We start from the raw sequence: 26,073 nt of genomic DNA, 5'->3' as shown, positions 1-26,073 counted from the left end.
CATGGAGGAATATTACAGACTCTTTTTGTGTCATCAACACAAGTTATTATTGCTCTATTTACAGTCCTAGGTATTCCATACTCTGAGCTGCTCTGGTCTCCAAATGAAGAAGCCCAGCAGAACTCAATGCCTTTGCAGAACTGTGATTTTGCTTCTCCGAACTTAGGTGACCCGTGGTAGCACTCAGGAGGCGCACTACCCCCTGTGCCTCTGCTAAATAGGGTGCCTCTTCGTGCCTCCTTCCTGCACCCCTCCTCTGCAGGTCCCACTTGCCTGTGGCTATGAATGGGCTCCTTTGGGGAGTTTTACTCATTTACAGACTTGGATATTATGATTATTTGAATAGAACAATCAAAGCTCTGACGACCAAAACCAAATCTTTTAGCAGGTTTACATGGTATCCAAATACATGGAAAAGACAGGTGCCGAATGTCCCAAATTAACAGAGCGGGGAATTCAGCACATTAGTCACTTAAGCTATGTCTCTGTTACAGCATATGTTGATTTATGTTGCTCAGGGCGGTGAATAAATAAAGCTCTCTCCCATCACCTGTGGCAGCGACATTCGAGAGCTTACATACATTTAATAGACTAACTTACATTTACATACTGCTCTTCCTTCAGAAGGGTCCCACATGGCTGTATAAACTCAAACTGACATGCCAAGTATAAATAGGGATCATTTAACTCACCTCTGAACATAAAGTCTCTCTGGGTGGAACACACCAGCTATTTAACTGCAGACAGGAACACTGCACAACAATTTATGGCAGGAAGTGAGGAAATCTTATCTAATTGAAATGCCATGATTAATGCAAGTTATTAATGTGCTGAATTGCTCTTCATACTCTGTTATATTAGTTGAGTAGTGAGGTGACACTTATAGTGCTGCTGCACTATCCAATCTATGAGAAAATATATATACATCCAGAGGGGTAGCTGTATCAGTCTGTAACTTTAAAAACAAGGAGTAGTCCTGCGGCACCTAGAGACTAACAAACATGTATATAGTGTACGGTTGTCGTCCATCCCCACGGTATCTGAACGCCTCCCGTTCATTAATGAGTGTATTCCAGTTCTAGTACTCTGTGATTCTATAACCCGTATGAGGTCAGGCAGTATTATCACTCCTGTTCTGCACAGCAAAACGAAGTCGAGCACCTTTCAGGAGCAATGTGCAGGTTTTTAAATGGCTTTTACTTTAGAAGAATGACAGGATGTTCTAAAACGGAAACTGTGTGAAGAAGAGCAGAAGTGGAGGGACTTAAAATGGTTGGGCTGACTGTATTCAGCGATTTTATAATTAAATGCATTACTTACATGAGACATGACTAACAATTGGCAGACAAAGGACACATGAAATACAATGAAATTATAAACTCCTGAAAATAGGAGTCTATAAGAACCTGGTTGGTCATCTTGGATATATCTACACTGCAGTGAAAGACCTATGGGATGGCCGCAGCTGGCCTGGACCAGCAGAGCTGTAACTTGGTGTGGGACAAGTCCCAGGACACCCCCTCTTTCCGCCCCAGGCTCCATCTCTTCCTACACCTACTCCACTCTGACCTGCCTCTTGCTGCCCCGCCTCTGGCCAGCTCCATTCCCAAGCTCTACCTCTGCCCCACCTCTTCCTGCTCCTGCTCCATATCCACTGCGCCCCTTCCCCCGAGCTCAGGGGAAGCAATGTGGCTTGGGATATTACCAGGGTGCCCTGGCGCTGGCGGCAGGGGTTGGCTCCCTTGCACTTACCGCAGCGACAGGAAGCAGAGCAACCCAGCCCAAGTCCCTTCCCCTGCCCTTCCCCTGGCTCTCAGCTGTGTCACTGGGGAAGTGGAGCAGGATAGGGCCAGGTCACTTTGCTTCCCCTGGCTCCTGCCACTGATGGTAAGTGCGGGGGGAGGGGGGGAGCCCAGCACTTGATGCTGGTGCAAGGGTCCCTGGTAGCCGCCAGGCTGCAATGGGCGCCACAGGGCTCCCTAGAGTGCGGGGCCCAGGGCAGTCACTCCAAACTGTCCTATGGATGGGCTTATGATCTCAAAATCCAAAAGGAGTTGTATAAAAAGTGGAAGCTAGGTCAAATGACAAAGGATGAATATAAGCAAACAAAACAGGTATGCAGGACAAGCTTAGAAAGGCAAAGGCACACAACGAGCTCAATCTAGCTAGGGGCACAAAGGGTAACAAGAAGATGTTCTACAAGTATATTAGGGAACGGAATTTCCCTCCTTAGAGGTTTTTAAGTCTCAGCTTGACAAAGCCCTGGCTGGGATGATTTAGTTGGGACTGGTCCTGCTTTGGGCAGGGGGCTGGACTCGATGACCTCCTGAGGTCTCTTCCAGCTCTAGGATTCTATGATTAGAAGCAAGAGGAAGACCAAGAACAGGGTAGGCCCAATGCTCAGTGAAGAGGGAGAAACAGTAACAGAAAACTTAGAAATGGCAGAGGTGCTTACTGTCTTCGTTTCAGTTTTCGTCAAGAAGATGGATGGTGACAGGATGCCTAACATCATGGATGCTAGTGGAAATGGGGTAGGTTTAGAAGTAAAAATAAAATAAAAGAACAAGTTAAAAATGACTTAGAAAAGTTAGATGCCTGCAAGTCACCAGGGCCTAATGGAAGGCATCCTCAAATACTCAAGCAGCTGACAGAGGAGATCGCTCAGCCTTTAGCTGTCATCTGTGAAAAGTCATGGAAGTCAGGAGAGATTCCAGAAGACTGGAAAAGGGCAAATCTAGTGCCCGTCTATAAAAAAAGGGAAATAAGAACAACTCAGGAAACTACAGGACAGTCAGTTTAACTTCTGTGCCAGGGAAGATAATGGAGCAAGTAATTAAGGAATCCATCTGCAAACAGCTGGAAGTTAATAAGGTGATAGGGAACAGCCAGCATGGATTTGTAAAGAACAAATCATGTCAAACCAATCGGATAGCTTTCTTTGATAGGATATCAAGCCTTGTGGATAAGGGAGAAGCGGTGGACATGGTATACCTAGACTTCAATACAGCATTTGACATGGTCTTGCATGACCGTCTTATCAATAAACTAGGGAAATGCAACCTAGATGGGTCTACTATAAGGTGAGTGCATAACTGGCTGGGCAACCATTCCCAGAGAGTAGGTATAAACGGTTCACAATCCTGCTGGAAGGGTATAACAAGTGGGGTTCCGCAGTGATCTATTTTGGGACCGATTCTGTTCAATATCTTCATCAATGATTTAGATGCTGGAATAGAGAGTAGGATTATTAAATTTGCAGATGATCCCAAGAGGAGAGGGTTGCAAGCGCTTTGGAGGATAGGGTCAACATTCAAAAAGATCTGGACAAACTAGCGAAATGGTCCAAGTTAAACTGGATGAAGTTTAATAAGGACAAATGCGAAGTGCTCCACTTAGGAAGGAGCAATCCATTTTACACATACAGAATGGGAAGTGATTGTTGAGGAAGAAGCAGTGTTGAAAGGGATTTAGGGGTCATAGTGGATGACAAGTTAAACATGAGTCAACAGAGTGACACTTGCAAAAAAGCAAACATGATTCTTGGATGCATTAACAGGAGTGTTGTGAGCAAGACACGAGAAGTCATTCTTCTGCTCTCCTCGGCAGAAGATTACACCTCAATTGGAGTACTGTGTCTAGTTCTGGGCACCACATTTCAAGAAAGTTGTGGAGAAATTGGAAAAGGTCCATAGAAGAGTAACAAAAATGATTAAAGGTCTAGAGAATATGAGCTATGAGGGAACACTGAAAGAACTGGGCTTGTTTCGTTTAAGAAAAGACTGAGAGGGGACATGATAGCAGTTTTCAAGTATCTAAAAGAATGTTACAAGGAGGAGGGAGAAAAATTGTTCTCCTTGGCCTCTGAGGATAGGACAAGAAGAAATGGGCTTAAATTGCAGCAAGGGAGGTTTACGTTGGACACCACAAAAAACTTCCTGTCAGGGTGGTTAAACATTGGAATAAATTGCCTAGGGGGGGGTCATAGAATTTTCATCACTGAAGGGCTACGTCTACACTGGCATGATTTTCCGGAAATGCTTTTAACGGAAAAGTTTTCCATTAAAAGCATTTGCGGAAAAGCGCGTCTAGATTGGCAGGACGCTTTTCCGGAAAAGCACTTTTTGTGGAAAAGTGTCCGTGGCCAATCTAGACGCGCTTTTCCGCAAAAAAGCCCCGATCGCCATTTTGCGATTGGGGCTTTTTTGCGGAAAACAAATCTCTGCTGTCTACACTGGCCCTTCTGCACAAAAGTTTTTCGGAAAAAGACTTTTGCCTGAACGGGAGCAGCACAGTATTTCCGCAAAATCTTACATGAGATCGTCAGTGCTTTTGCAGAAATTCAAGCGGCCAGTGTGGACAGCTGGCAACTTTTTCCGGAAAAGCGGCTGCATTTCCGGAAAAAGTGGCCAGTCTAGACACAGCCAAGATATTTAAGAGCAGGTTGGACAGACACCTGTCAGGAATGATCTAGACAGTGCTTGGTCCTACCGTGAGTGCAGGAGACTGAACTCGGTGACCTCTAGAGGCCTCTTCCGGTTCTATGATTCTGTGTAAGTGTGTGGGTCAGCTAACTCAGGCTTAGAGGGATGGAAGGAGGCTCAGGCTATGGGACTACAGACTGCAGTGCAGATGTTTTGGCCAGGTCAAAAGTCGGACCTATGAGGAGACCTTGCGTAGCGGGCGTCTCTGAGCCCAAACACTGACATTGCAAATTTTGGCCCCACAGCATGAACCCACATGCCCAGTTCCATTGCAGGTTCTTGGATTAGTGCCACAAGATTTTTACTGCAGTGTAAACATACCTTTGATGTCAGATAGAGCATGCTTTCTGATTCCACAACCAAAGTCAGCCATATGAACACTGCAAATACCTTTAGCTCATTCTGCTCAATCAATAAAGCATTTTAAGTACCTGGAGCTTAAGCCAATAAGCCTTATTTCCTTCTTTCTTAGACATTTATAAGTCTTCAACTGTTGTGCATTTAAGGGACACACAAGCGCATCCTTTCTTAGGAAGGGAAGCTTAAGATAATGTAGAAGGATTGGCTGTGAGGGAATGTTCGGCAGATAGTTATAACTTCTCATGCCAACAGCACTCTGAGCTGCAGTGCAGTAACTGAAGGAGATGTCACATAAATTCTTGCCTCCTTGGTAATGTTGCATTGGCTTTAATTTATTTTGGTTTTTAGTCAAGTTGGTGCAAACTCCTGTGTGTACACGTATTTTGGTTTAGCTTTAACCCTATTCCCAGATACATTTAAGTTACACCCCAAAAATATCTGCTCTTAAACTAAACTAAGAATCTTCACACAGATCTGAGGAAGCGAGTTTTGCCCATGCAAGCTCATGATATATTCTCTCTCTCTATATTATATATGTGTTAGTCTAAGATGGTACAGGACTACTGCTTTTTGTAGGGTTTGTATTGGTTTTAACTACATCAGTTGGACTGAAGGTGGGCCACCAGATTTCCCAGCAGAGTTGCAGAGCCACAAGGAGGCAAAGCAAGTCAGGACTGAGGTGTGGGCCCAGCACTGGCAGAATGCATCAGAGCAGTGGTTCTCAAACTGTTCAATAATGCAACCCCACCATTGGAGAACCACCTCAGAGCTGTCCATTAGTGCCCTTCTTTCCCCAACAGGGCAATGTAGTCTCATACTTGTTTGAAACCCCAGGTTGAGAACTCTGCCTTAGAGTCCCTCCACTCATCTGGTGCGCATCTCCCTTAGAATTCCATATAGGAAAAGGGCAACATCTGAGCCATAGTATTTCTATGCTATGTAACCGTCACAGTTTGCATGTCTCTAACATCCTGGAACTGACATGGCAACAGCTACGCTGCTTTTATTTTACATGTAAAATTCTCGTGCAGTTTGCTTTCAATATAGGACACCCAAGAAAGTCCTCAAATGCTCCCCTGTGTTTGCCTCTGCAGAGTGGATATTGTGGTTAAATTCATGGGTTTGTTGTTTGTTTGGGATGTGTGGTGTGATCACTGATTTGTTTCTTGTAATCCCTTCAGATGCACAAACTGATCAAAACCCCTTTTGTCCCACAGCATCCTGCTGCTCTGACTGACTGGTTGGTTGGTTGGTTACTATTCTGTCTAGAAAAGGAGGAGGAGGAAGAAGGGGGCCACTGGAAGGAGGTGAAAAGTGGTGGGGGGAGACGAGTAGGATTTCAGAAGTCTCCATAGTCTTTTCCTTTCAGGAAATACATCCTGTTAAACGTTTGACTGCTGTGGCAGTGGCTGTTTGTTACAGTCGGCTACGCCCTGAGGCTCACCAAAAACAGCCACAAAAACAACCATTTCCTCTCTGTTGAGAGAAAGAGGAGGAGGGGAAAAAACCACTTCCTCAGAGCAGAGTTTCTACTCTCAAGCCTCTTTCACTCGCTGCTCTGACAGTGTGAGAGAAACCGGAGAGGAGCAGATTCCTCAGGGTACTTCAAACTTCCAGAGCACTTTGGAGATGAAGGCATTCATTTCAAATTCGGCTTGGCTTTTAGAATGAAGTTTCCCTCTGTTTGTGGGATGTTCTGAGTTTTGCGGCTGAAAAAACTTGCAGAGCTGTTGTTGCGTGACTCTCCTGTGAGTCTCTTTCTCCCCTTACGGCTGCATTCTGAAGAATTGGGGCACTGTGTTTGCAAGCATTTCAGTCTCCGTTTTCCCAGGAACAACCCAGCTTTTCTCACTTTCAAGACTCTGGATACTCTCTGGCTTTGCCTTGTCCCACAAACAATGGACCTCCTTGTTCTTCAGGTCACCACAGGACTGGCTTTGCTCATCCAGGCGCAGGAAGGTGGATAAGGCACAGCTTGGAAAGACAGAGACCAGCAAGCTCTCCTTGTCTTTGTATTTTATGGAATTCTTCTACCTACCTGATGCTGTTCTTACCTGCTCGGCCAGACAGACCTTAGGAGTCACCTTTGAGAATGAACGGTGATGTTCTCTAGCCCCCCATAACACCATACTGCAGCTGCCTCCTACTTCAAGTCCTACTTCAATGTGCTGCAGCTCATCAGGACCTTGGATCTTCTGCAAATAGAGACTGGCAGCGATCGACAGTCAGATATGACTATCCAGAAACTGGTAGCCACAGCTGTGTTGGTAGCCCTGGTCTCACTTATTCTTAACAACGCAGCTGCATTTACTCCCAACTGGGTGTACCAGACCCTGGAGGATGGGCGTAAGCGCACTGTGGGGCTATGGAAGATGTGCTGGCTGGCAGAGAAGGGCAGAGGAGGTGCAGGCACAAGCACCAGACATGGGCAAGGGGAGGAGCGAGAGTGTGAATCCCTGGGCTGGGGTTCAGAGTCAGCCGGGTTCCAGGAATCTCGTAGCACTGTCAAACGTAAGTCCCAGGTTTTGTCTTCTGTGCTTACTTTGGATTCTGATTTCTATAGTACTACCAGTGTGCATGGCACTGTACAGACACAGACCCTGCCCTGAGGAGCTTACAGTCTAATGGAGAGGTGTTGAGCACCTGCTGATGTCAATGGGAGTTGTGGGGATCTCAGCTCCTCTCTCAAGATCAGGTGCCAAATAAACAAGAATGAGGTCTGTTATAAATGAGTCAGTAGAATGTGATGGGCTCTAAAATAAGTACAATATATCTCATTATGTAGCTCATAGGAGACTGGGGAACAAAGGCTTGCAAAATGTGGGATAGATATAATAGGAACACCGTCAGTCTAGACTTTGAGATACATCTCTAGTTGCTTCTTTAGTGCTTCTCCCAGTGCCTACTCAACTGAGGTTTTGCTGCAGGCTCAAGCCTTCCTTCTAAACCCAGGAAAACCGTGACCAGGGAGCGGTGGTGGGGCTTGTTTTTATTTCTGTTTTTTAAAGCTTTTAACAACAAAAATTGAAAAAGAAATAGCCAAAGTCTCCAGACACAGACAATAAATATTACCAGTTTCCATCCTCACTTGTTTTTTGCTGAGAAGAAGGAAAAAAGGTAAGATCCTGGGTGGGTTTAAAAATATAAAATGCAGAAGAGTTGTGGCAAAGGAAATATCTATTGTTCTTGGTGGAAGAATAGACAGTTAATACTCTGCATGGGGAACATTCAAATCATTAAATAAAATACCACATTTGTGTTGTTTTGCAAATTCACAGACTCCCTATGAGATGAACAGAATATTCTGGAATAAACTGTGGTGGGAACTATTTAAAAGTTTTGGCAATGACAGAATTTACAAGCCAGTTTGCAGAACAGTAAAACAGTAACAGCATTATCTGAATAATCAAAAGTGCAGCACATTAATAATATTTACAACATTAAGAGTTGGATCCTGCTTTCCCGTAAAACATGAGAGTAGAACCAGGCTCAGTCGGCAACATTTCACTCTGCTCTAATTGCTACAACTAAGCTGCGGACAGAGCTTCGCTGCCAACTCCTGTTGTCAGCAGTTCACTTACCTGTGAGTAGTGGGGCTGGCATCAATGTGACAAACAAAGGTGCTCTGGACCTCTTCATTTCTCAAGACAAATTAAATAGTAATTAAATTCGATATTCCGGTCGCAGAAATGAAATGTGAATAGTTGTAACACTGGTATCACACCCCCTCTCTCACAGGACTGTCTGTAGGTTCTATTCATGTTTGATCCATGCTTGTTGAAGTGTTTTAAGGTCCTGGAAAAGTGTAGTTAAGGATGAAGTACTGTTATCACTAAAAGAAGAAACACAGAGAGGTCTGTGTTTTCAGTAGGAGTTTTTTAATGTTTTAGAATGCATATAGAGTTATTATTTAAAATTAAATTTTGGGGGCATTTAGTCCACAATGTATACTGTTGACTAGGCCTTATCTATGCTTTTTGAGAATTAAAATAAGAAAACAAAGAAGGACTTTCATTTGTCTTCCATAACAATGGTTTGCTGCGCACATACGCTATTTTTAGTAAAAAAAAATTCATACTTTTTTGCACGTGCCAAGTGTGAGCCTGTATAGACATATCCCACAAATGGAAACCTCCTGAGCTGTTAAAAACTTGAAGACATGATTTAAAAAAAATATTCTGATCCTTAATGATGTCATAGAACTAGTTATAAAAATAACAGAATAGAATAACAGAAGATTAGGGTAGGAAGTGGCCTTATGAGGTCATACAGTCTGACCCCCTGCTCAAAGCAGGACCAACCCCAACTAAATCATCCCAGCCAGGGCTTTCTCAAGCTGGGACTTAAAAACCTCTGGGGATGGAGATTCCACCACTTCCCTAGGGAACCCATCCCAGTGCTTCACCACCCTCCCAGTGAAATAGTTTGTCCTAATATCCAACCTAGACCTCCCCCACTGCAACCTGAGACCATTGCTCCTTGTTCTGCTATCCGTCAACACTGTGAACAGCCTCTCTCCATCTTCTTTGGAACCTCTCTTCAGGTAGCTGAAGGCCACTGTGAAATCCCCCCTCACTCTTCTGTAGAGTAAACAACGCCAATTTCCTCAGCCTCTCCTCATAAGTCATGCACCCCACCCTCTTAAGAATTTTCATTGCTCTCCCCTAGACTCTCTTCAATGTGTCCACATCCTTTCTGTAGTGGGGGCCCCAAAACTAGAAGCAAATACTCCAGATGTGGCCTCACCAGTGCCAAATAGAGGGGAATAATCACTTCCCCCAATCTGCTGGCAACGTTCCTACTAATGTAGCCCAATATGCTGTTACCTTTCTTGTCAACAATGTGCCCTTGTTGCTTCATATCCAGCTTCCTATCCACTGTACAGCCCAGGTCCTTTCTGCAGAACTGCTGCTTAGCCAGTCGGTCCCCAGCCTGTAGCAGTGCGTCGGATTCTTCTGTTCTAAGTGAAGGACTCTGCACTTGTCCTTGTTGACCTTTGTCAGGTTTCTTTTGGCCCAATGCTCCAATTTGTCTAGGTCACTTTGGATCCTATCCCTTATCATCCAGCATATGTATCTCTGCCCCCACCTTCCACAAACCTGCTGAGGGCACAATCCATCCCATCATCCGGATAATTAATTATTAATATGCCCATCTGTAATTACATCTCTGGAGACATTGTACTCAGTCAGGTTAACAATCCAGGCATAGGCGTGTGCAGCACATTTCATTAGGGTGTGTACCCAAAGAATTTTTTTAAAATGTACTCTTTGACCCCCATTAGCCACACCCCCTGACCCCCATTAGCCACGCCTCTGGAGGTAACACTTTCGGGGCAATATGGACACATGACCAGAAATAAAAGGTGTCATCTGACCCCCCCCTTAAGGACTTTTCCCACCATCCTCCTACCCATAGGGATTAGTTTGGCCCCCACCAAACCCCCCTCATGCAACTATCCTGCAATTGCAACAACCCAATGTGTGTGACGTTGACTCGGGGGTGGAGAGGCTGGGGGAAGTGTTCCCTCTAAGAGTTTCCTCCCATGAGCAGAATGAATTTTGTGTTGTGCACCAGTTCTGAGTTTGTGGCTTGTTTGGATGTGCCATTGTGGCACCCAAGTTATTAATAAATATTTGTAAACCTCGACCTTTCCCCTCTGCTGCCCTGTCTCCTCCGCTTGCTCCATCAGCTCCCCTGGTGCCTGCTGCCCCCCAACCACCTCTGCTGTCCTGACTCCTGCCCTTCTCACTGCCCTCAGCCTTCCTGAGACCTGCCTCCCTCCACCAGCCTCTCTCTCCCCCCCGTGCCCACTCCTTCAGTAGCCCCACTCTGATCATGTGAGCTACCCCTCCTCATCCCCTCTCCTAACACCTCCCTCTACACACCTGCCCTGCCTCTCTCCTCTGGCGCTGGTCCCTCCCCTGCAGGTGTCTGCCCTTCTGCTTCACCCCCCGGAATCCCCTGGCACCTGCACCTTCCCTTAGCCCTGGAGCCTCCCCCTTCCCTCAGTGCCCCTGCCCTCTTTGCCTTCTTCTTCCCTGATGCCCACCCTCTGCCCCCGGTCCCCGCATGCCCCTATGCCCTCACACGTGCCTTGCACCATCCCCGCTTTCTTCATGCCCATCCCTTCTTTCAAGCCTTCTCCCAGCACCTCCCCTTCTCCTCTCTAGCCCCCAAAGCCCTTCCCCTCTCCTCTCCTAGCACCATCCTGTCCCCCTCTCTCACTGACACCTCTCCTCCTGCCCTTTTCCTCATTGTCTCCATTTGGCCCCCTGGCATTTGTCTCTCTCCTACATCCTGTCCCTTGGTGCCTCCCCCTTTTTTCTCCTGACCTCCCCCCTCTCCTGAGCACAAGCCCCTTCCTCTCCGACCCTTTCCCCCTATTTTTCCCTCCTCTTCCAGCAGCTGCCAACTGGTCTGTAACAGAGTTCTAGGGTCGCCCTGACTGTCACCCTTCTGGTGCTCCCCCTACTCTGTCTTTCTTAGGTTTCTCAGCCTCCTTTTGGGCCACAAACCCTCACCCTGCAGTCTCTGGTTCCCAAAGTTCCAGCAGTCCCCATCACTTGGTGCCTGCACCGGGTCTGACTCATAGGGTTGCCAGGTAGACCCTCCCCAAAAAATTGGACACACTTGATCTTGAGCAGGAGGGGAGAGGAAGGAAGAGGGGCTGGCTGGGTGGCAGGGACTGGCTGGGAGGAAGAGTGGGGCCGGGAGGAAGAGGGGATGGGAAGCAGCTCTGGGGGGGGGGGGGGCAGGGCCAGCTGCGCTGCCCCCCACCCCCTTCCCTCCCTGGGGCCAGCCATGCTGCCCCTGACCCTGGCCTCCCCCCTCTCTTCCCTGGGCCAGCCACGCTGCCCCCAACCCCAACCCCGATCGAGGCTTTCCTTGTCGACCGATCTCCGTCTTGACTCCCGGTTTGTGCTACCAAACCGCTGAGCTGGCACAATGCGGCAGTAGGGTTGCCAGGTAGATCCCGCAAAAAACCAGATACACTTGGTCAGGGGCGGGGAGGAACCGGCCGGGAGGGGGGAGGGGCTGGCTGGGAGGGGGGCAGGGCGGGAAGCAGAGCTGGCGGGAGGGATGCGGGGGCCAGATGGGAGGGGGGCGGGAAGTAGACCTGATGGGGGGGGGAGGGTGCAGCCACTGGCCACAGCCAGAGTCCTTCTGGCCGTGCCCCCGGCAGGCGCTCCCTTTAGTTGCAAGCAGAAGCCGAGTGGGGATGGGGGAGGGGCCGGGAGTCACTCCCCCCACCCGGCTTCTGCACGCAACCAGAGGCTCCCAGCTGGGAGGGGGGGCTGCGATCGGCCCTGGGAGCCTCTGGTCACGTTCAAAAGCCGGGCGGAAGGAGTGGCTGGGAGTCCCGGCCCCGGCCCTGCCCCACCCAGCTTTTGCATGCGACCACAGGGCCCCCAGCGCCACCCATGGCCCCGCCTCCCAGTTGCTCCCCTGCTCCCGCCAGGCTTCCGTCCGGCACCCAGCCAGGAATTCAGAAAATATCGGACATTGCACATGTCCGGTACTTTCTGAATTTTTCTACCAGATAGACAGTGCAAATACTGGACTGTCCGGTAGAAAACTGGACACCTGGCAACCCTATGCGGCGGCCACTTGTATTCTAATGAAGGGAGGGATATTTAAACCTCGCTTCATTGACTATGTTGGTATGTCTAATTTACATGCCTCTGTCAGCAGAGGCATGTAGTCTAGACATACCCTAGGAGTCCAAAGAGAAAGGCAAAAGTCTATCCAAGCACACCTTGGACCCAATTATACACTCGCAAACATTTGTGGCAATCTGTGGCAATTCCATTAAAGCAGTGGTCTCCAATCTTTTTACACCCAAGATCACTTTTTAAATGTCAGAACAAGCCAAGATCTACTGCCCCAGTCTTCCCCCAAGACCTCACCTGTTCCTTGAAGCCCTGCCCTCTCTAGTCTCCTCCTCTCCATCAGTTGCTATCCCCAGCTCTTACACACTCTACACTGCCGCTTTTTTCCCCCAATTCTTCTGTAGGAAGAGGTTTTTCCAACATTTGGCCTGTCTAGACTGGACCAAATGTCATAAAAACCCTTCTTTCAGAAGCTCTCTTATTCCTCGTGGAAAGAGGAATATAGGGGTTACCGAAAGAGCACATTTGCTCTTTCACTAAAAAAAGCGGAAGAACAAACGCATCCCTGGATGCAGAAGAGTTTTTCCGGGATATCTCTGGAATCCTGGAAAAACTCCTGGAGTCTAGCCGGACCCTCGCGGGTGGAGACAGGATGTGTAGGCTCTGGGGTGGGAATGAGGGATTTGGGTGTGGGAAGGGGTGAGAGGTGCAAGCTCTGGGAGGAAATTTGGATGCAGGAGGAGGTGGAGAAGGGGACGCTGGCTCGGGGACGGGGCTCCAGGCTGGGGAGTGTTGGGGTCAGATGGAGGGTATGTGAGGGGCTCAGGGCGGGGGAGGGGGAGTAATCCAGTGTATGATAGGCTCAGAGCTAGGGTCAGGGTGGGGGTGCAGGAGTGTTAAAATGCTGTGGGCAGATGGGGGCTTGGCCCCAATTGGGGGTTTGTTGGCCAGGCTTCATTTTTAAATAAAAAACTATGTCAAACACAAAAAGTTTCTGCATTGTCTTTATTTCTGAGAAGGGCAGGGAACCTGTTCTGAGTCAGGGGTCACTGACCCACAGAAAAGTCAGTTGGGGCCACACAAGTAAGAAGCAAAAAAAAACCTCCTCCAAGTCCCCTGAAACCTCACTGATGTGGCCCCAACTGTGCTGGTGGGAGCAGAGGACATGGTACTGGGGAAGGGCGCTAGTGGGTGCTGGTGCTGCAGCAGGGGACAGGGAGCCAGTGGGGGACAGGGGAGAGGGGACAGGGTGCCAGGAGGGCAAGGGACAGGGTTCTACAGCAGGGGACAGGGTGCCAGTAGGGGCAGGGGACAGGGAGCCAGTGGGGGACAGGGGAGAGGGGACAGGGTGCCAGTAGGGCAGGCGACAGGGTTCTACAGCAGGGGACAGGGTGTGGCAGGGGACAGGGAGTCCTCCACACCTGCCTCCTCCCAGGACTCCTCTCCCTCGCCCCGCAGAGGAGGGAAGCCCTGGCGCACGCTCCTCCGGGGTTGACTCCCCACTCCCCAGCAGGCACCTCCTCTGGGGACACCCCCACCCCCCGCAAGTTCCCGGCACGCCACAGACGTGGGGGGGGGAGCAGCCAGCAAACTTCCAGAACCTCCGCAAGTGGTGCGCAGCTGGGAAGCTGGCACTGCCTCCATTGTTGCTGGAGGTAGGTAGTGGGGCTTCTTGGGGGTGGGCCCGAACGCCTCACGATAGACTGGTTGAGCCCTCATGATTGATCAACAGGTTGGTGACCATGGCATTAAAGTGTAAATCCAGTGATGTGAGGGAAAGCCAAGCCCTTGAGGCATATATGGCGTTTTGTCCAAGGCACTGACGGACAGTAAATGATGCTGAATATCATTCTACCAAAAGGCTACAATCAGTATAGTTTCTCAGGAAGGGAACCACTGCACTATGCTTGAGAAAAGCTGACTGCATCGTAAGGGAAACATCGGCCCCAGGAGGGCAGCTGATGTCTCCTGCCTCTGTCCTATCTCAGGGTATGTCTACACTACAAAGTTAATTCGAACTAACAGACGTTAGTTAATTAACTTTGACAGGCGCTACACATGCAAACCGCTAGTTCGAACTTAATTCGAACTAGCGGAGCGTTTAATTCGAACTAGATAATCCTCATTCCACGAGGACTAATGCCTAGTTCGAATTAACTAGTTCAAATTAAGGGCTGTGTAGCCACTTAATTCGAACTAGTGGGAGGCTAGCCCTCCCCAGCTTGCCCTGGTGGCCACTCTGGGCACCACCAGGGAAACTCTTCTGCCCCCCTCCCGGCCCCAGAGCCCTTAAAGGGGCACGGGCTGGCTATGGTGCCCGTGCCAGGTGCAAGCCTGCCAGCACCCAGCCAGCAGATCCTGCACCTGGCACAGCTCGAGCCAGCCACCCACTGCCACCCAGCCCTCTGCCTCTTCCCGGGACCAGGCTGGCGACTCCCGTGAGCCTGCCCAGGTCCGCAAGAGGTGGGTGCCCGCCTGGTCTAGTGCGGACATCGTGGACCTCATCCACGACCTCTGCACTAGGCACAGGAAAGTGGCCATCTAGGGCAGGAGAGCTGCCAGCCTGGCCACCCAGGAGCAGGTTTGCATGAAAATCAAAGTGGTCCAGTGAGACCCCCGACCCTGAGCCCTGAGCTTAGAATGGCCGTACTGGGTCAGACCAAAGGTCCATCTAGCCCAGTAGCCTGTCTGCCGACAGTGGCCAACACTAGGTATCCTGGAGGGGATGGACCAAAGACAGTGACCAAGCCATTTGTCTCGTGCCATCCATCTCCAGCCTTCCACAAACAGAGGCCAGGGACACCATTTCTACCCCCTGGCTAATACCACTCCATGGACCCAACCTCCATGACTTTAAAGAGAAGTTAGATAAACTCTGTTATAGTTCTAGCCTTCACAGCCTCCTGCAGCAAGGAGTTCCACAGGTTGACTATTTGCTTTGTGAAGAACTTTCTGTTATTAGTTTGAAGCCTGCTACCCATTCCTTTCCTTTGGTGTCCTCTAGTCCTTCTATTATGGGAACTAATGAAGAACTTTTCTTTATGCACCCTTTCCACACCACTCATGATTTTATAGACCTCTATCATATCCCCCCTCAGTCTCCTCTTTTCTAAGCTGAAAAGTCCCAGTCTCTTTAGCCTCTCTTCATATGGGACCTGTTCCAAACCCCTGATCATTTTAGTTGCCCACCCCTCTCCCACCCTCTCTCTTCCCCTCTCCCACATCCTTTTCCCAGTCTCCCCAAGTTTTGTTCAATAAAGAGAGTTTCTATTTTTGACCACATGTGTCCTTTATTTTGTACATCAGGAAGGGGGGCTAGGGATGGGTAAGTGGAAGGAGGTGAGGAAGGAATGGGGTACAAGCCCCCGATGAGGAGGACTGGGGTGGCTCTGCGGGCTCCTCAGAGTGGAAACTCTCCTGCAGCTCCCTGATTAACCCCCCGCCCCCCGGCTAGCAGCCTGCGGCAAGTGCAGCCAGGCTGATGGCCGAGTGCTGTGATGTGCCGAGTGTGGGCACTCAGGGCACTCCAAGCCAAGACTGCTTTGCAAGCGGGGAACCCCTGAGAACTGTCTGTCCGGGGTGGGGGTCGGGACCCTTTAAGCACAGCCCTCGGCTAGCCTGAGACAGCAGCTCCACGCTCTAAGTCCTAATCTGATGCCCTGCCAGCACTGCTTCCAGCCATCCTTAACTTCTGTTCAGGGTCCACTCAATGTGGACATGCTAGTTCGAATTAGCAAAATGCTCATTCGAACTAGTTTTTAGGTCTAGATGCACTAGTTCGAATTAGCTTAGTTCGAATGAACTAATTCTAACTAAGTTAGTTCGAATTAGCGCTGTAGTGTAGACATACCCTCAGTGCTACATGGGGAAGAAGGATCAGGGTTAGGATACAGGAGGCCCCCGAGGAGGCCTGTGAGTTGGAGCTTCTTCCAAGAATGAACACATCAGCAGATAATTTGGTCACTTTGCCTATGCACCGTTTTCATGAAAGCTAGTTATTTTCAGTGGTGTGCTGTCACTACTATGGGTGGAGTTTCGGAATGCTTTTCACTGATGCAGCTTACGTCTTTGATGGAATGTAGATATTGGCATAGAGAGTACACTTATTAAGTTTGCAGATGATACCAAGATGGGAAGGGTTGCAATTGCTTTGGAGGATAGGGTCATAATCTTATAAATATTTTTGAAAGTTTGTTTGTTTGTCCCGAAAGATCTCCGAAACGATAAGAGCTAGAAACACAACATTTTGAATGAATACTACTGATTTCCTAACTTAAATAACTGGATTGGTTATATCTTGAAATCGGTTCCCCCAGAGCCCCAGTTGGGCCCACTGATAATTAGCTTTTTGTAGCGCCTGATCATAGGCATTTGCTGGACTCTTCTGTTAAGCGTGTCACATAAACTGCAACTACGAGATCCTTTCCCTATGATAAAAGAAAAAGTATTTCCAATAAAATATGTTATGTTAAAGTAATTTACGTAGTTCATTCACCACACCTTTTGCTATCAAGAAACAAGTTAAATGTACATGCGTTTTCTAAGCACATCACTAGCTATGTTAATTTCTTAAAGTAATATATAAGAGAAAAGTATTTCCAATACAATATGCTATGTTAATGTAATTGATGTAGTTCATTCATCATACCTTTTACTATATTTTCCCTGGGCGACACCAGGTATTTCTGCTAGTCCAAAATAATCTGGACAAACTAGAAAAATGGCCTGAGGTAAATAGTATGAAGTTTAATAAGAACAAATGCAAAGTACTCCACTTAGGAAGGAACAATCAGTTTCACACATGCAGAATGGGAAGTGACTGTCTACGAAGGAGTCCTGCAGAAAGGGATGTAGGGGTCATAGTGCACCACAAGCTAAATATGAGTTAACAGAGTGACACTGTTGCAAAAAGCAAACATCATTTTGGGATGTATTAACAAGAGTGTTCTGAGAAAGACATGAGAAGTAATTCTTCTGCTCTATTCTGCCCTGATTAGCCCTCAATTGGAGTATTGTGTCCAATTCTGGGCACCACATTTCAAGAAAGATGTGGAGGAATTAGAGAGGGTCCAGAGAAGAGCAACAAAAATTATTGCTCAGTCTGCCTTCATAGGTCATGTTTGACCTATGAAGGCAGACTGAAAGAATTGGGCTTGTTTCGTCTGGAAAAGAGAAGACTGAGAGGAGACATGATAGCAGTTTTTAAATCCCTAAAAGAGTGTTACAAGGAGGAGGGAGAAAAATTGTTCTCTTTGACCTCTGAGGATAGGATAAAATGCATTGGGCTTAAACTGCAGCAAGGGAGGTTTAGTTTGGACACCAAAAAAAACTTCTAACTATCAAGGTGGTTAATCACTGGAATAAATTACTTAAGGAGGCTGTGGAATTTCCATCAGTGGAGATTTTAAAGAGCAGGCTTGATAGACATCTATCAGAGATGATCTAGATGATACTTGGTCCTGCCATGAGAGCAGGGGACTGGTCTTGATAACCTCTCAAGGTCCCTTCCAGTTCTAGTATTCTAGGATTCTTACCCCCTCAGATCTTGACAGCCATTTATGACATTGGGGTTGGTCCTGCTTTGGGCAGGGGGCTGGACTTAATGACCTCCTGAGGTCTCTTCCAACCTCCAATTCATTGGAGAATTTGGCCAAATGCTTCTGCCTAGTATTGAGTTCCTTGGTATTTGTGCTTTCATTGCACTACTTCTTTGTAACTGCCCTGAGATTTTGAGAGCAGCACTCACGCTCCCAGAGCGATGGGATAGAGAGTCACATTGTTTCTGCCGAGGGACATTTTCAAAAAGCTCCAGAAAGAGTGAGGAAGAGGACGTCTAGTTCACTGAACAGACTAGGAGGGTCTTTGATTTGAATGTTGTATAATTAAAAAATATTTCCAAGAGAAGGAAAGGTAACAAATGCTGCAGTAAAGTGGGGCCAGGAGGAAAATATCGGGGATAAAAGGAAGATAGTCACAGAGAAGAACTCTGTGAAACAGCAAATCTGTCTGGCTAGACCTGCATTTGGCAGATCAAGTCAGTAATTACTGAATGAAGGGTGCTTTCTGCTCTACATGTGTAGAGTTTTAACCCACTGGGAATAGTCACAAGAAATGAGCACAGGACATAATGAGCAGCAATGCAAGTAATTATGTCAGGACACAGGACTCTAGCTTGGGAAGCAATAACTGAACATGATTTGGGGGGCAGTGTTGGATAATCAAGAAAACCTTTGGCTACTGCAACCTTGGACTGAATAAACAGGAGACTCTCAAAAAGGAGCAAATAGCTTATTTTACCACTGTACTGGAGACTGGTGTGCAAGCTGCCTAACGACTGGGTCCAATTCTGGGGTCCACAATCCTTGGAGGATTTTGATAAAATGAGTTCAGAGGAGACCCACCAGAAGGGTTAAAGGAGAGAAAACTTGCTTTATCGTGAGAAACTCAAGGGCCTCAACTTCTTTGGCTTAACGAAGACAATGTTCAGGGATGACTTGATCGTAGTCTGCAGCAGTGGTCACCAACCAATAGGTCGGGATCTACTGGTCGATCCTGGCGCCTCTGACGGGGATCCTGACTGGTGTGGCCAAGAGGCTCTCAAGCATAGCACTTTAGCTGCCCCCTCTCCCCCACTGCTGCACATCTCCTGCCCTTTGCCTTGGAGCTGTCCCCTGAGGAGCCTCCTGCTTTCTGGGCAGGGCAGGGGAGAGCGAGGATGGGTGCTCATGTCAAGGTGCCCCCTCCTACTCTGTATCCCATCTCCACAGAGTACAGAGGGCACAACAGGACTTGGGATGGCGTTTGCTGGCTGCTTTTGGGAGGGTGCAGGGCCAGGGTTGGGGTGAGCCTGCCTTAGCCCCACTGCACCCCAACCCAGGAGCCACCTGAGGAAAGCAGAGTCCAGCTGGAGCCCACATCCTGAAACCCTACCCCAGCCATGAATCCCCTCCTGCACTCAAAGCCCCTACCCCAGCCCTCAGTACCCCTGCATCCAGACACCCTCCCAGAGCCTGCAACTAGAACCTCCTCTGGCATCCCATCGGCCTGCCCCAAGCTCAGCTCAGAGCCCCTCTTGACTCCAAATCCCTTAATCCAAGACCAGAGCCTGCACCCCAACTCTCTGCCTCAGCCTGGTGAAAGTGAAGGAGGATGGGGGAGGGAGGGAGGATGCAGTGGGGGGGGGGGCTCGGAGAAGGAGCACAAAGGAGGCCTGGCAAGAGTATTTGGGTGTGAGGTAGATCTTGGATTGTATTTAAATTCAAAAAAGTGATCTTGTGCTTAAAAAGGTTGGAGACCCCTGGTCTACAGGATTAACTGGCGAGGGTGGACCCGGGGGCCACTGGCCTCGTGACCTGGCCGCATCCTTCCGCTTCTTGCCCATGAGTACAGGGCAGAGTGTGTGGGAGAGCTGGACCCCTGCTGTGGGTGTGCGATCCCCCTGCTAATATCCCTGCCAGCGAGTCCCTTCCCCTTCCGCCTATGTTGTTTGACCCCTCATGATCCCCCCCACATCATCCCCAACAGTCTACAGACATTTACATGGGAACAAGTATTTACTAATGAGCTTGTCAATGTAGCAGAGAAAGGTGTAATACTATCCAATAGCCGAAAGTGGAAGGGAGACACATTCAGACTGGATATATGGTGTAAACTTTTACCATTGAGGTTAATTAATGACTGAAAAAATTTACTAAGTGCCTTAGATTTTCCATCACTGGCAATTCTGAAATCAAGACTGGATACTTATTGTAAAGCTCTGCTCTAGGAGATACTTGGGAAAGTTTTAAGCTCAGACTAGAGGATCCAAATGTCCCTTCTAGCTTTGGAATCTATGAAAATTCAGTAGGCTGCTGTTCTGCTAATGTCAGCAATTTATTGTGGTAGCATAAAAAAAACATGCACAACATTTAGCAGCATGTGCATCACCAGAGAGTTATTATTGGTCCCCAGGTCAAGGCAATGCACCATCGACTTTGTTGCAGAAGAAATATTATAAAAGCATCACATCTCATAGGTGCTGAGAATTCCAGGGAGGGGTGCTAGAGAAAACTCTGAGACAGATGAGATAGATACAGGAGACCCTCAGAACTGCAAAAGCCAAGGATAGCGTGGGGTGTAGAGTAGCATAAAGTGTTTGGTTCCTCAGAGCTTCAGTAGACAAAGAAAACCCCAGCGGGGAAGCTTTATCTCATACATACAGATGCACATATCAAGATAGCTCTTTTTTACTGCCGTTCTTACAGGCAAGTAAGAATTATAGAATTAATATTCAATGATGGGAAGTGGCACGATGTCATGTGTAACTACGGGACATTCCCAAGCACTAAATATAAACACCTGTCCAGACTCAATCTATGATTTACATAAGCACATTTTCACTATGAAATATGGGGATGAGGTCAGGGCACAGCTTGGTGTGGGAATAACTGAAATTTGTTTACAGAGGCAACAATTCAGACAAAATCAGTGTCTATTAGGCTTGTCTCTAATGTTTGGACAGTAGCCAGACATGGACTAGCAACTGAAGACTATTTTAGACATCTATTACTTGCCCTGCATAGCATTGTGTTTGAAGGCATACAGGTGGAGAGAGAAGGACCACAGTGCCTTGTGAAGTCAGTATGTGTTATAAGAAAAAAAGATGTCAGGAGCTTCAGATTTATAAGGTTGTCTGAAGATATTGTACTTAGACATCATGAGTTCATAGGATCAACAGCAGTGGAGTGACAGGGCTCAGATACAAGTTCTGAGATATAGTTAATCTACTACATATTTCAGAGAGTTTGTTTTTTGGTCTGTTTGTTCAAGAACTCTTCCTAAACAGTAAGAGCGAGGCCCACCAATTGGTTTATAGCTTCCTCTTATCAAAACTTAAAGTAATGTAAGAGTTTGGTTGTGCCACGAAAATGGGATGTGCCTGAAATGGGAATGCTTCTCAAAACCAAACAGAAAAGAGACAGAATCACCAAAGCAAGTACAGTCCTCAAAATTGACTTAACTGAGCGAATATCGAAAGAGATCGAACCAAGATGAGCCAGAAAAATAGGATGAACCTGGAGCAGGATTACTTTTCAATAAATGTTACAGAAAGGAGATACAATGAAGAAATGTGGAATAGTGCTCTGTTTTGGCCCTAACGGGCAATACTGGGTAAATCTGCTAATATCTAAATAAGGGAAATTGTTCATGCAATATCAGGGAGCCAATCATGTAAACCCTTACACATGCGAGTAGTCCTTAATCATGCAAGACACTAAGGTCATTACAACTGATGTGAGCAAGGATTTGCTAAAGTTGAAACAATAAAAGTCAATATTCATAATGTTAACTCAAGATAACCAACTTAGTGTAATAAATATATGTATTCACATTAGTGCTATGGAGCCAACTTAATATTACTATTGACATTTTAAAACTAGATATTCCTGAATTGTGTGGATTTAAATTCTCAGTTTAGGGATGGGATTTCTCAACGAGATTAAGTGATCTAGAAGCCTTAGAAAATGACACCCTAAGCGGATTTTAAAAACATGCAGTGCATTCCATAAATGCTTAAAATACACAAAACTACCCCAATGAATATATATTTATGCAGTAACCCTGACATTATCAAAAGCTGTAGTTTACAGTTCAAACAAGCTCACTGTATAAAGGAACATTCTCAGAGTTCAATTCTCGGCATCAAACCATACTTACTTCTCTATGTAGAAACTGATCAGTTTACCCATCTCTCCATTCCAAAAATGACTGCCAGATGTGTTAAATCTCATACTGCTTCCCTGGTAGGAATGTTGTAAATTTACTAAATTAAATATAAAAAGTGTGAAATTTGAACTCCATTGAAACGTCAATGGTAAAATGCCAATTGATTTTAATGGGGGCAGGTTTCCATCTCAACTCTTTATTTTAACATTTCATTAATATAGTTGCATTGATCTGCCTTGTTTCCTCTTTCTTTAAAACGAAAATAGAACAGAAGGATAAACTGTTAGAGTATTTTTTAGGTGCAAGCAACTTTTCTTTTACCATCAGACAGTATACTGCACAACATGGAGCTAAGAGACAAAATAATAAAAATAAAAGATTAATCTTGTGTGTGTAACCCACAAGAAGTTTCCTACATACTAACCAGAACCAATCCTACTTGGGTTTTCAAACCAAGCAGAATTCATTGTGTTCATACTAGTAGGCTATGTCTAGACTGGCATGATTTTCCGCAAATGCACACACGAGGCCACTCGAAGAAGAACTTTAATCTGTGGCACCTGAGTGTAAATTTAGCTCTCACAGCCATACCATATGCTTGTTACTTGTCCATCTGACCACAGAGGCTGAGTGTTAACAGTTCCCTACTGTGCTTTGATCTACTCCCGTTTCAAAGCAGGCCAACTGTGAAAGTTTTGGTCTAAGTGACTTGCCAGCATCTCACAGGAATTCTCTATTACAGAAGGGATAGAACCCAGTTTTCCAGGGTAACATTCAAATGGCATAACCATGAGACTATCCTTTCTCTTTCACAAATTCTTTTGTCATTTACTACACATCTTCCAACTTCTGCCCCAAAGGAGGCAACTACACAACTTAATTTATTCACAAATCACTGTTTAATATGTGCACTGAATGAGGCATTGGTCCTATGGAAAAGTATGTGATCACTCAATGAAAGACTGTATCATGTTGCATATGAACAAGGAAGGCATTTCCTAACTTCTGAGAATTTGACTTTGACACCTTGACATTCTTTTAAAGAATCACGGAATCAGAGAACTGGAAGGACCTCAAGATGTCATAAAGTCCAGTTTCCTGCCCTTATGGCAGAACCAAGCAACATCTAGACCAGTGTTCCCTCTAATATATTCCATCCATGAGCGGAGTGAGTTTTCTCTTGTGCACCACCGTTGCACCCACCAGTTACTAACAAAGGGTATGTCTACACTACCCCGCTAGTTCGAACTAGCGGGGGTAATGTAGTCATCCACAGTTGCAAATGAAGCCAGGGATTTGAATTTCCCGGGCTTCGTTTGCACGAAGCCGGCCGGCGCCATTTTTAAATGCCGGCTAGTTTGAACGTGGCACGGGGTTCGAACTAGCCGGTATTTAAAAATGGCGCCGGCCGGCTTCATGCAAATGAAGCCCGGGAAATTCAAATCCCGGGCTTCATTTGCAATTGCGGATGACTACATTACTCCCGCTAGTTCGAACTAGCGGGGTAATGTAGACATACCCAAATATATTATTTATATATATAATTAAATATTATAAGAACATAAGAACGGCCGTACTGGGTCAGACCAAAAGTCCATCTAGCCCAGTAGCCTGTCTGCCCACAGTGGCCAGCACCAGGTGCCCCAGAGGGGACAGTTCCTCAGATTCATCACCCACAAAGGACGGTGCAGATTCAGGAATCTCCCCAACGTCCTCAGCCGTAAAGACTGAAGCAAAGAAATCATTTAGTTTCTCTGCAATGGCTTTTTCACCCTTGATTGCTCCTTTTATAGCTCGATCGTCTAGGGGACCCACAGGTTTTTTAGCAGGCTTCCTGCTTCTAATGTACTTAAAAAACATTTTGTTATTTCTTTTTGAGTTTTTGGCTAGCTGTTCCTCAAAATCTTTTTTTGCTTTTCTTATTACATTTTTAAACTTGATTTGACACTGTTTATGTTACTTTCTAGTTATCTCACTAGGATTGGACTTCCACTTCTTAAAAGATGCCTTTTTGTCCCTCACTGCTTCTTTTACATGGTGGTTAAGCCAAGATGACTCTTTTTTAGGTCTCTTGCTATGTTTTTTAATTTGGGGCATACATTTAAGTTGGGCCTCTATTATGATGTCTTTAAAAAGTTTCCATGCAGCTTGCAGGGATTTGGCTCTAGTCACTGTGCCTTTTAATTTCTGTTTAACTAACCTCATTTTTGTGTAATTCCCCTTTTTGAAATTAAATGCCAGGGTGCTGGACTGCTGAGGTGTTCTTCCCACCATAGGAATGTTGAATGTTATTATATTATGGTCACTATTCCCAAGCGGTCCTGTAACGGTTATCTCCTGGACCTGATCCTGCTCTCCACTCAGGACTAAATCGAGAATTGCGTCTCCCCTTGTGGGCTCCTGTACCAGCTGCTCCAAGAAGCAGTCATTTAAGCCACTGAGAAATTTTATCTCTGCTTCTCTTCCTGAGGTGACATGCATCCAGTCAATATGGGGGTAATTAAAATCGCCCAGTATTACAGAGGTCTTCATTTTGGTAGCCTCTCTAATCTCCCTCAACATTTCAATGTCAGTATCGCTGTCCTGGTCAGGTGGTTGGTAATATATCCCTACTGCTAATTTCTTATTATTGGAGCATGGAAGAAAGAATTCTAAAACAGCCCTTTCCCAGTCACAAAGAATAAAAGGAGCTAAGTCAAGTTAGAACTTTCACCCAAGCATCCTTATTATTATGGCTGATCCTAAGTGCCAATGTGCTGTGTCATGCCATCAGTTAGGCTACGCCTACACCTCCGGTATCCTGAAATAGTTATTCCGCGTTTTAAGCGCAAGCCCGTTATATCGAAATATAATGGGTTCTCTATTTCAACATCCCTGCAAACCTCATTGCACGAGGATTAAAGGACGTTTCAGAGTAGCGTAAATTACATAGCTTATTTTGACGTAAGGGTGCTGTGTAAACGCACCCTTACAGATAAGTTAAAAAGACATCAACCCCACACACATGCACACAGATACCTGCAAAGTTTGAACAACAAGCTGTTTCTCTTAAAGACCTGTGCTGCGCTGCTACACAGCGCCAGTAACAGGAGCGGCCCTAGATGAGCTGTCAGCAACTGGCACCCCAGGCAAAATGCACGATCGGCGTGCAGGGACTTTTGTCCCCAGCACAATCAATTTTTAGGCAGCTCTATTCTTCCCCTCAACTAGCACTGGGCATCTTCAGCTCCAACTAATGGCTTGGCAGAGCAGAGTTACAAGATGCACAAGGGATGAACTAACAGAAGTGGGCATGTGTTTAAATGTTGTTTCCATTAACATTTGAGGGCCAGCTCAACACATTTTAGGGAGTAAGTTTCAAAGCAAACCCAGGCCTAGACAGGACACAGGGGAGAGACAGAGGCAGCAGGGTCCCTGCCCTCAAGGAGCTTAGTACGTCTGTTGATTATGATTTATTTTTGCTACCAGGCTCCCTCTTATCTCCCAGCCCCGAGTGTTGGGCCACTCACTGCCAGTCCAGCCCCATGTCCCAGTCTCCCTGGCCCTGGGGCAAAGGATGAGCTGGCGGCTGCTGTCTCTGGGGAGTGTCTATGGCAGGGGGCAGCCAGGGGTGAGACCAGAAGTTGACGGCCCACTCCAGAGTGGGCAGCACTGCGTGAACATGCTGCCTCCGGAGGAAGGGCTGGGCACTGGCTGCTTTCACCTGTCTCTGGCTGGTCGCACAGCACGAACTCCTTGGCCACTGCCACATCCTGCTCCTAGGTCACATCCAGCGGCAGCACCTGCAGGCAGCCGTGGCAGGTCCAGCGGCCGGAGCAGCCACCGCCCACCATGCGGCTCTCTCTGGCCCTGGCCGGGGCTGCCAGAACAGTTGCCACTCGCCACGTGGCTCCAGCTCTGGCTGGGGCCTTCAA

General features: G+C 47.0%; 2 protein-coding genes across 6 annotated transcripts in view; one reads left to right on the top strand and one right to left on the bottom strand.

The window, feature by feature from the left end:
- IFT140 (intraflagellar transport 140) overlaps positions 1-26,073 on the bottom strand; it is a 214,143-nt gene that overhangs the window by 37,298 nt on the left and 150,772 nt on the right. The gene's annotated exons all lie outside the window — the stretch shown is intronic.
- The window catches only part of TMEM204 (transmembrane protein 204), a 50,012-nt gene continuing 30,125 nt past the window's right edge, over positions 6,187-26,073 (top strand). The window contains exon 1 of the mRNA XM_006130026.3: positions 6,187-7,352. Within this exon, the coding sequence (XP_006130088.1) occupies positions 7,073-7,352 (280 nt within the window). The 5' untranslated portion in view covers positions 6,187-7,072. The remainder of the gene's footprint in view (positions 7,353-26,073) is intronic.

Source organism: Pelodiscus sinensis, chromosome 15 (genome assembly GCF_052426305.1).
Source record: "Pelodiscus sinensis isolate ZL-2025 chromosome 15, ASM5242630v1, whole genome shotgun sequence".
Lineage (NCBI taxonomy): Eukaryota > Metazoa > Chordata > Testudines > Trionychidae > Pelodiscus > Pelodiscus sinensis.
The sequence above is the reverse complement of the archived record's forward strand: the minus strand, read 5'-3'. Positions and strand labels throughout refer to the sequence as shown.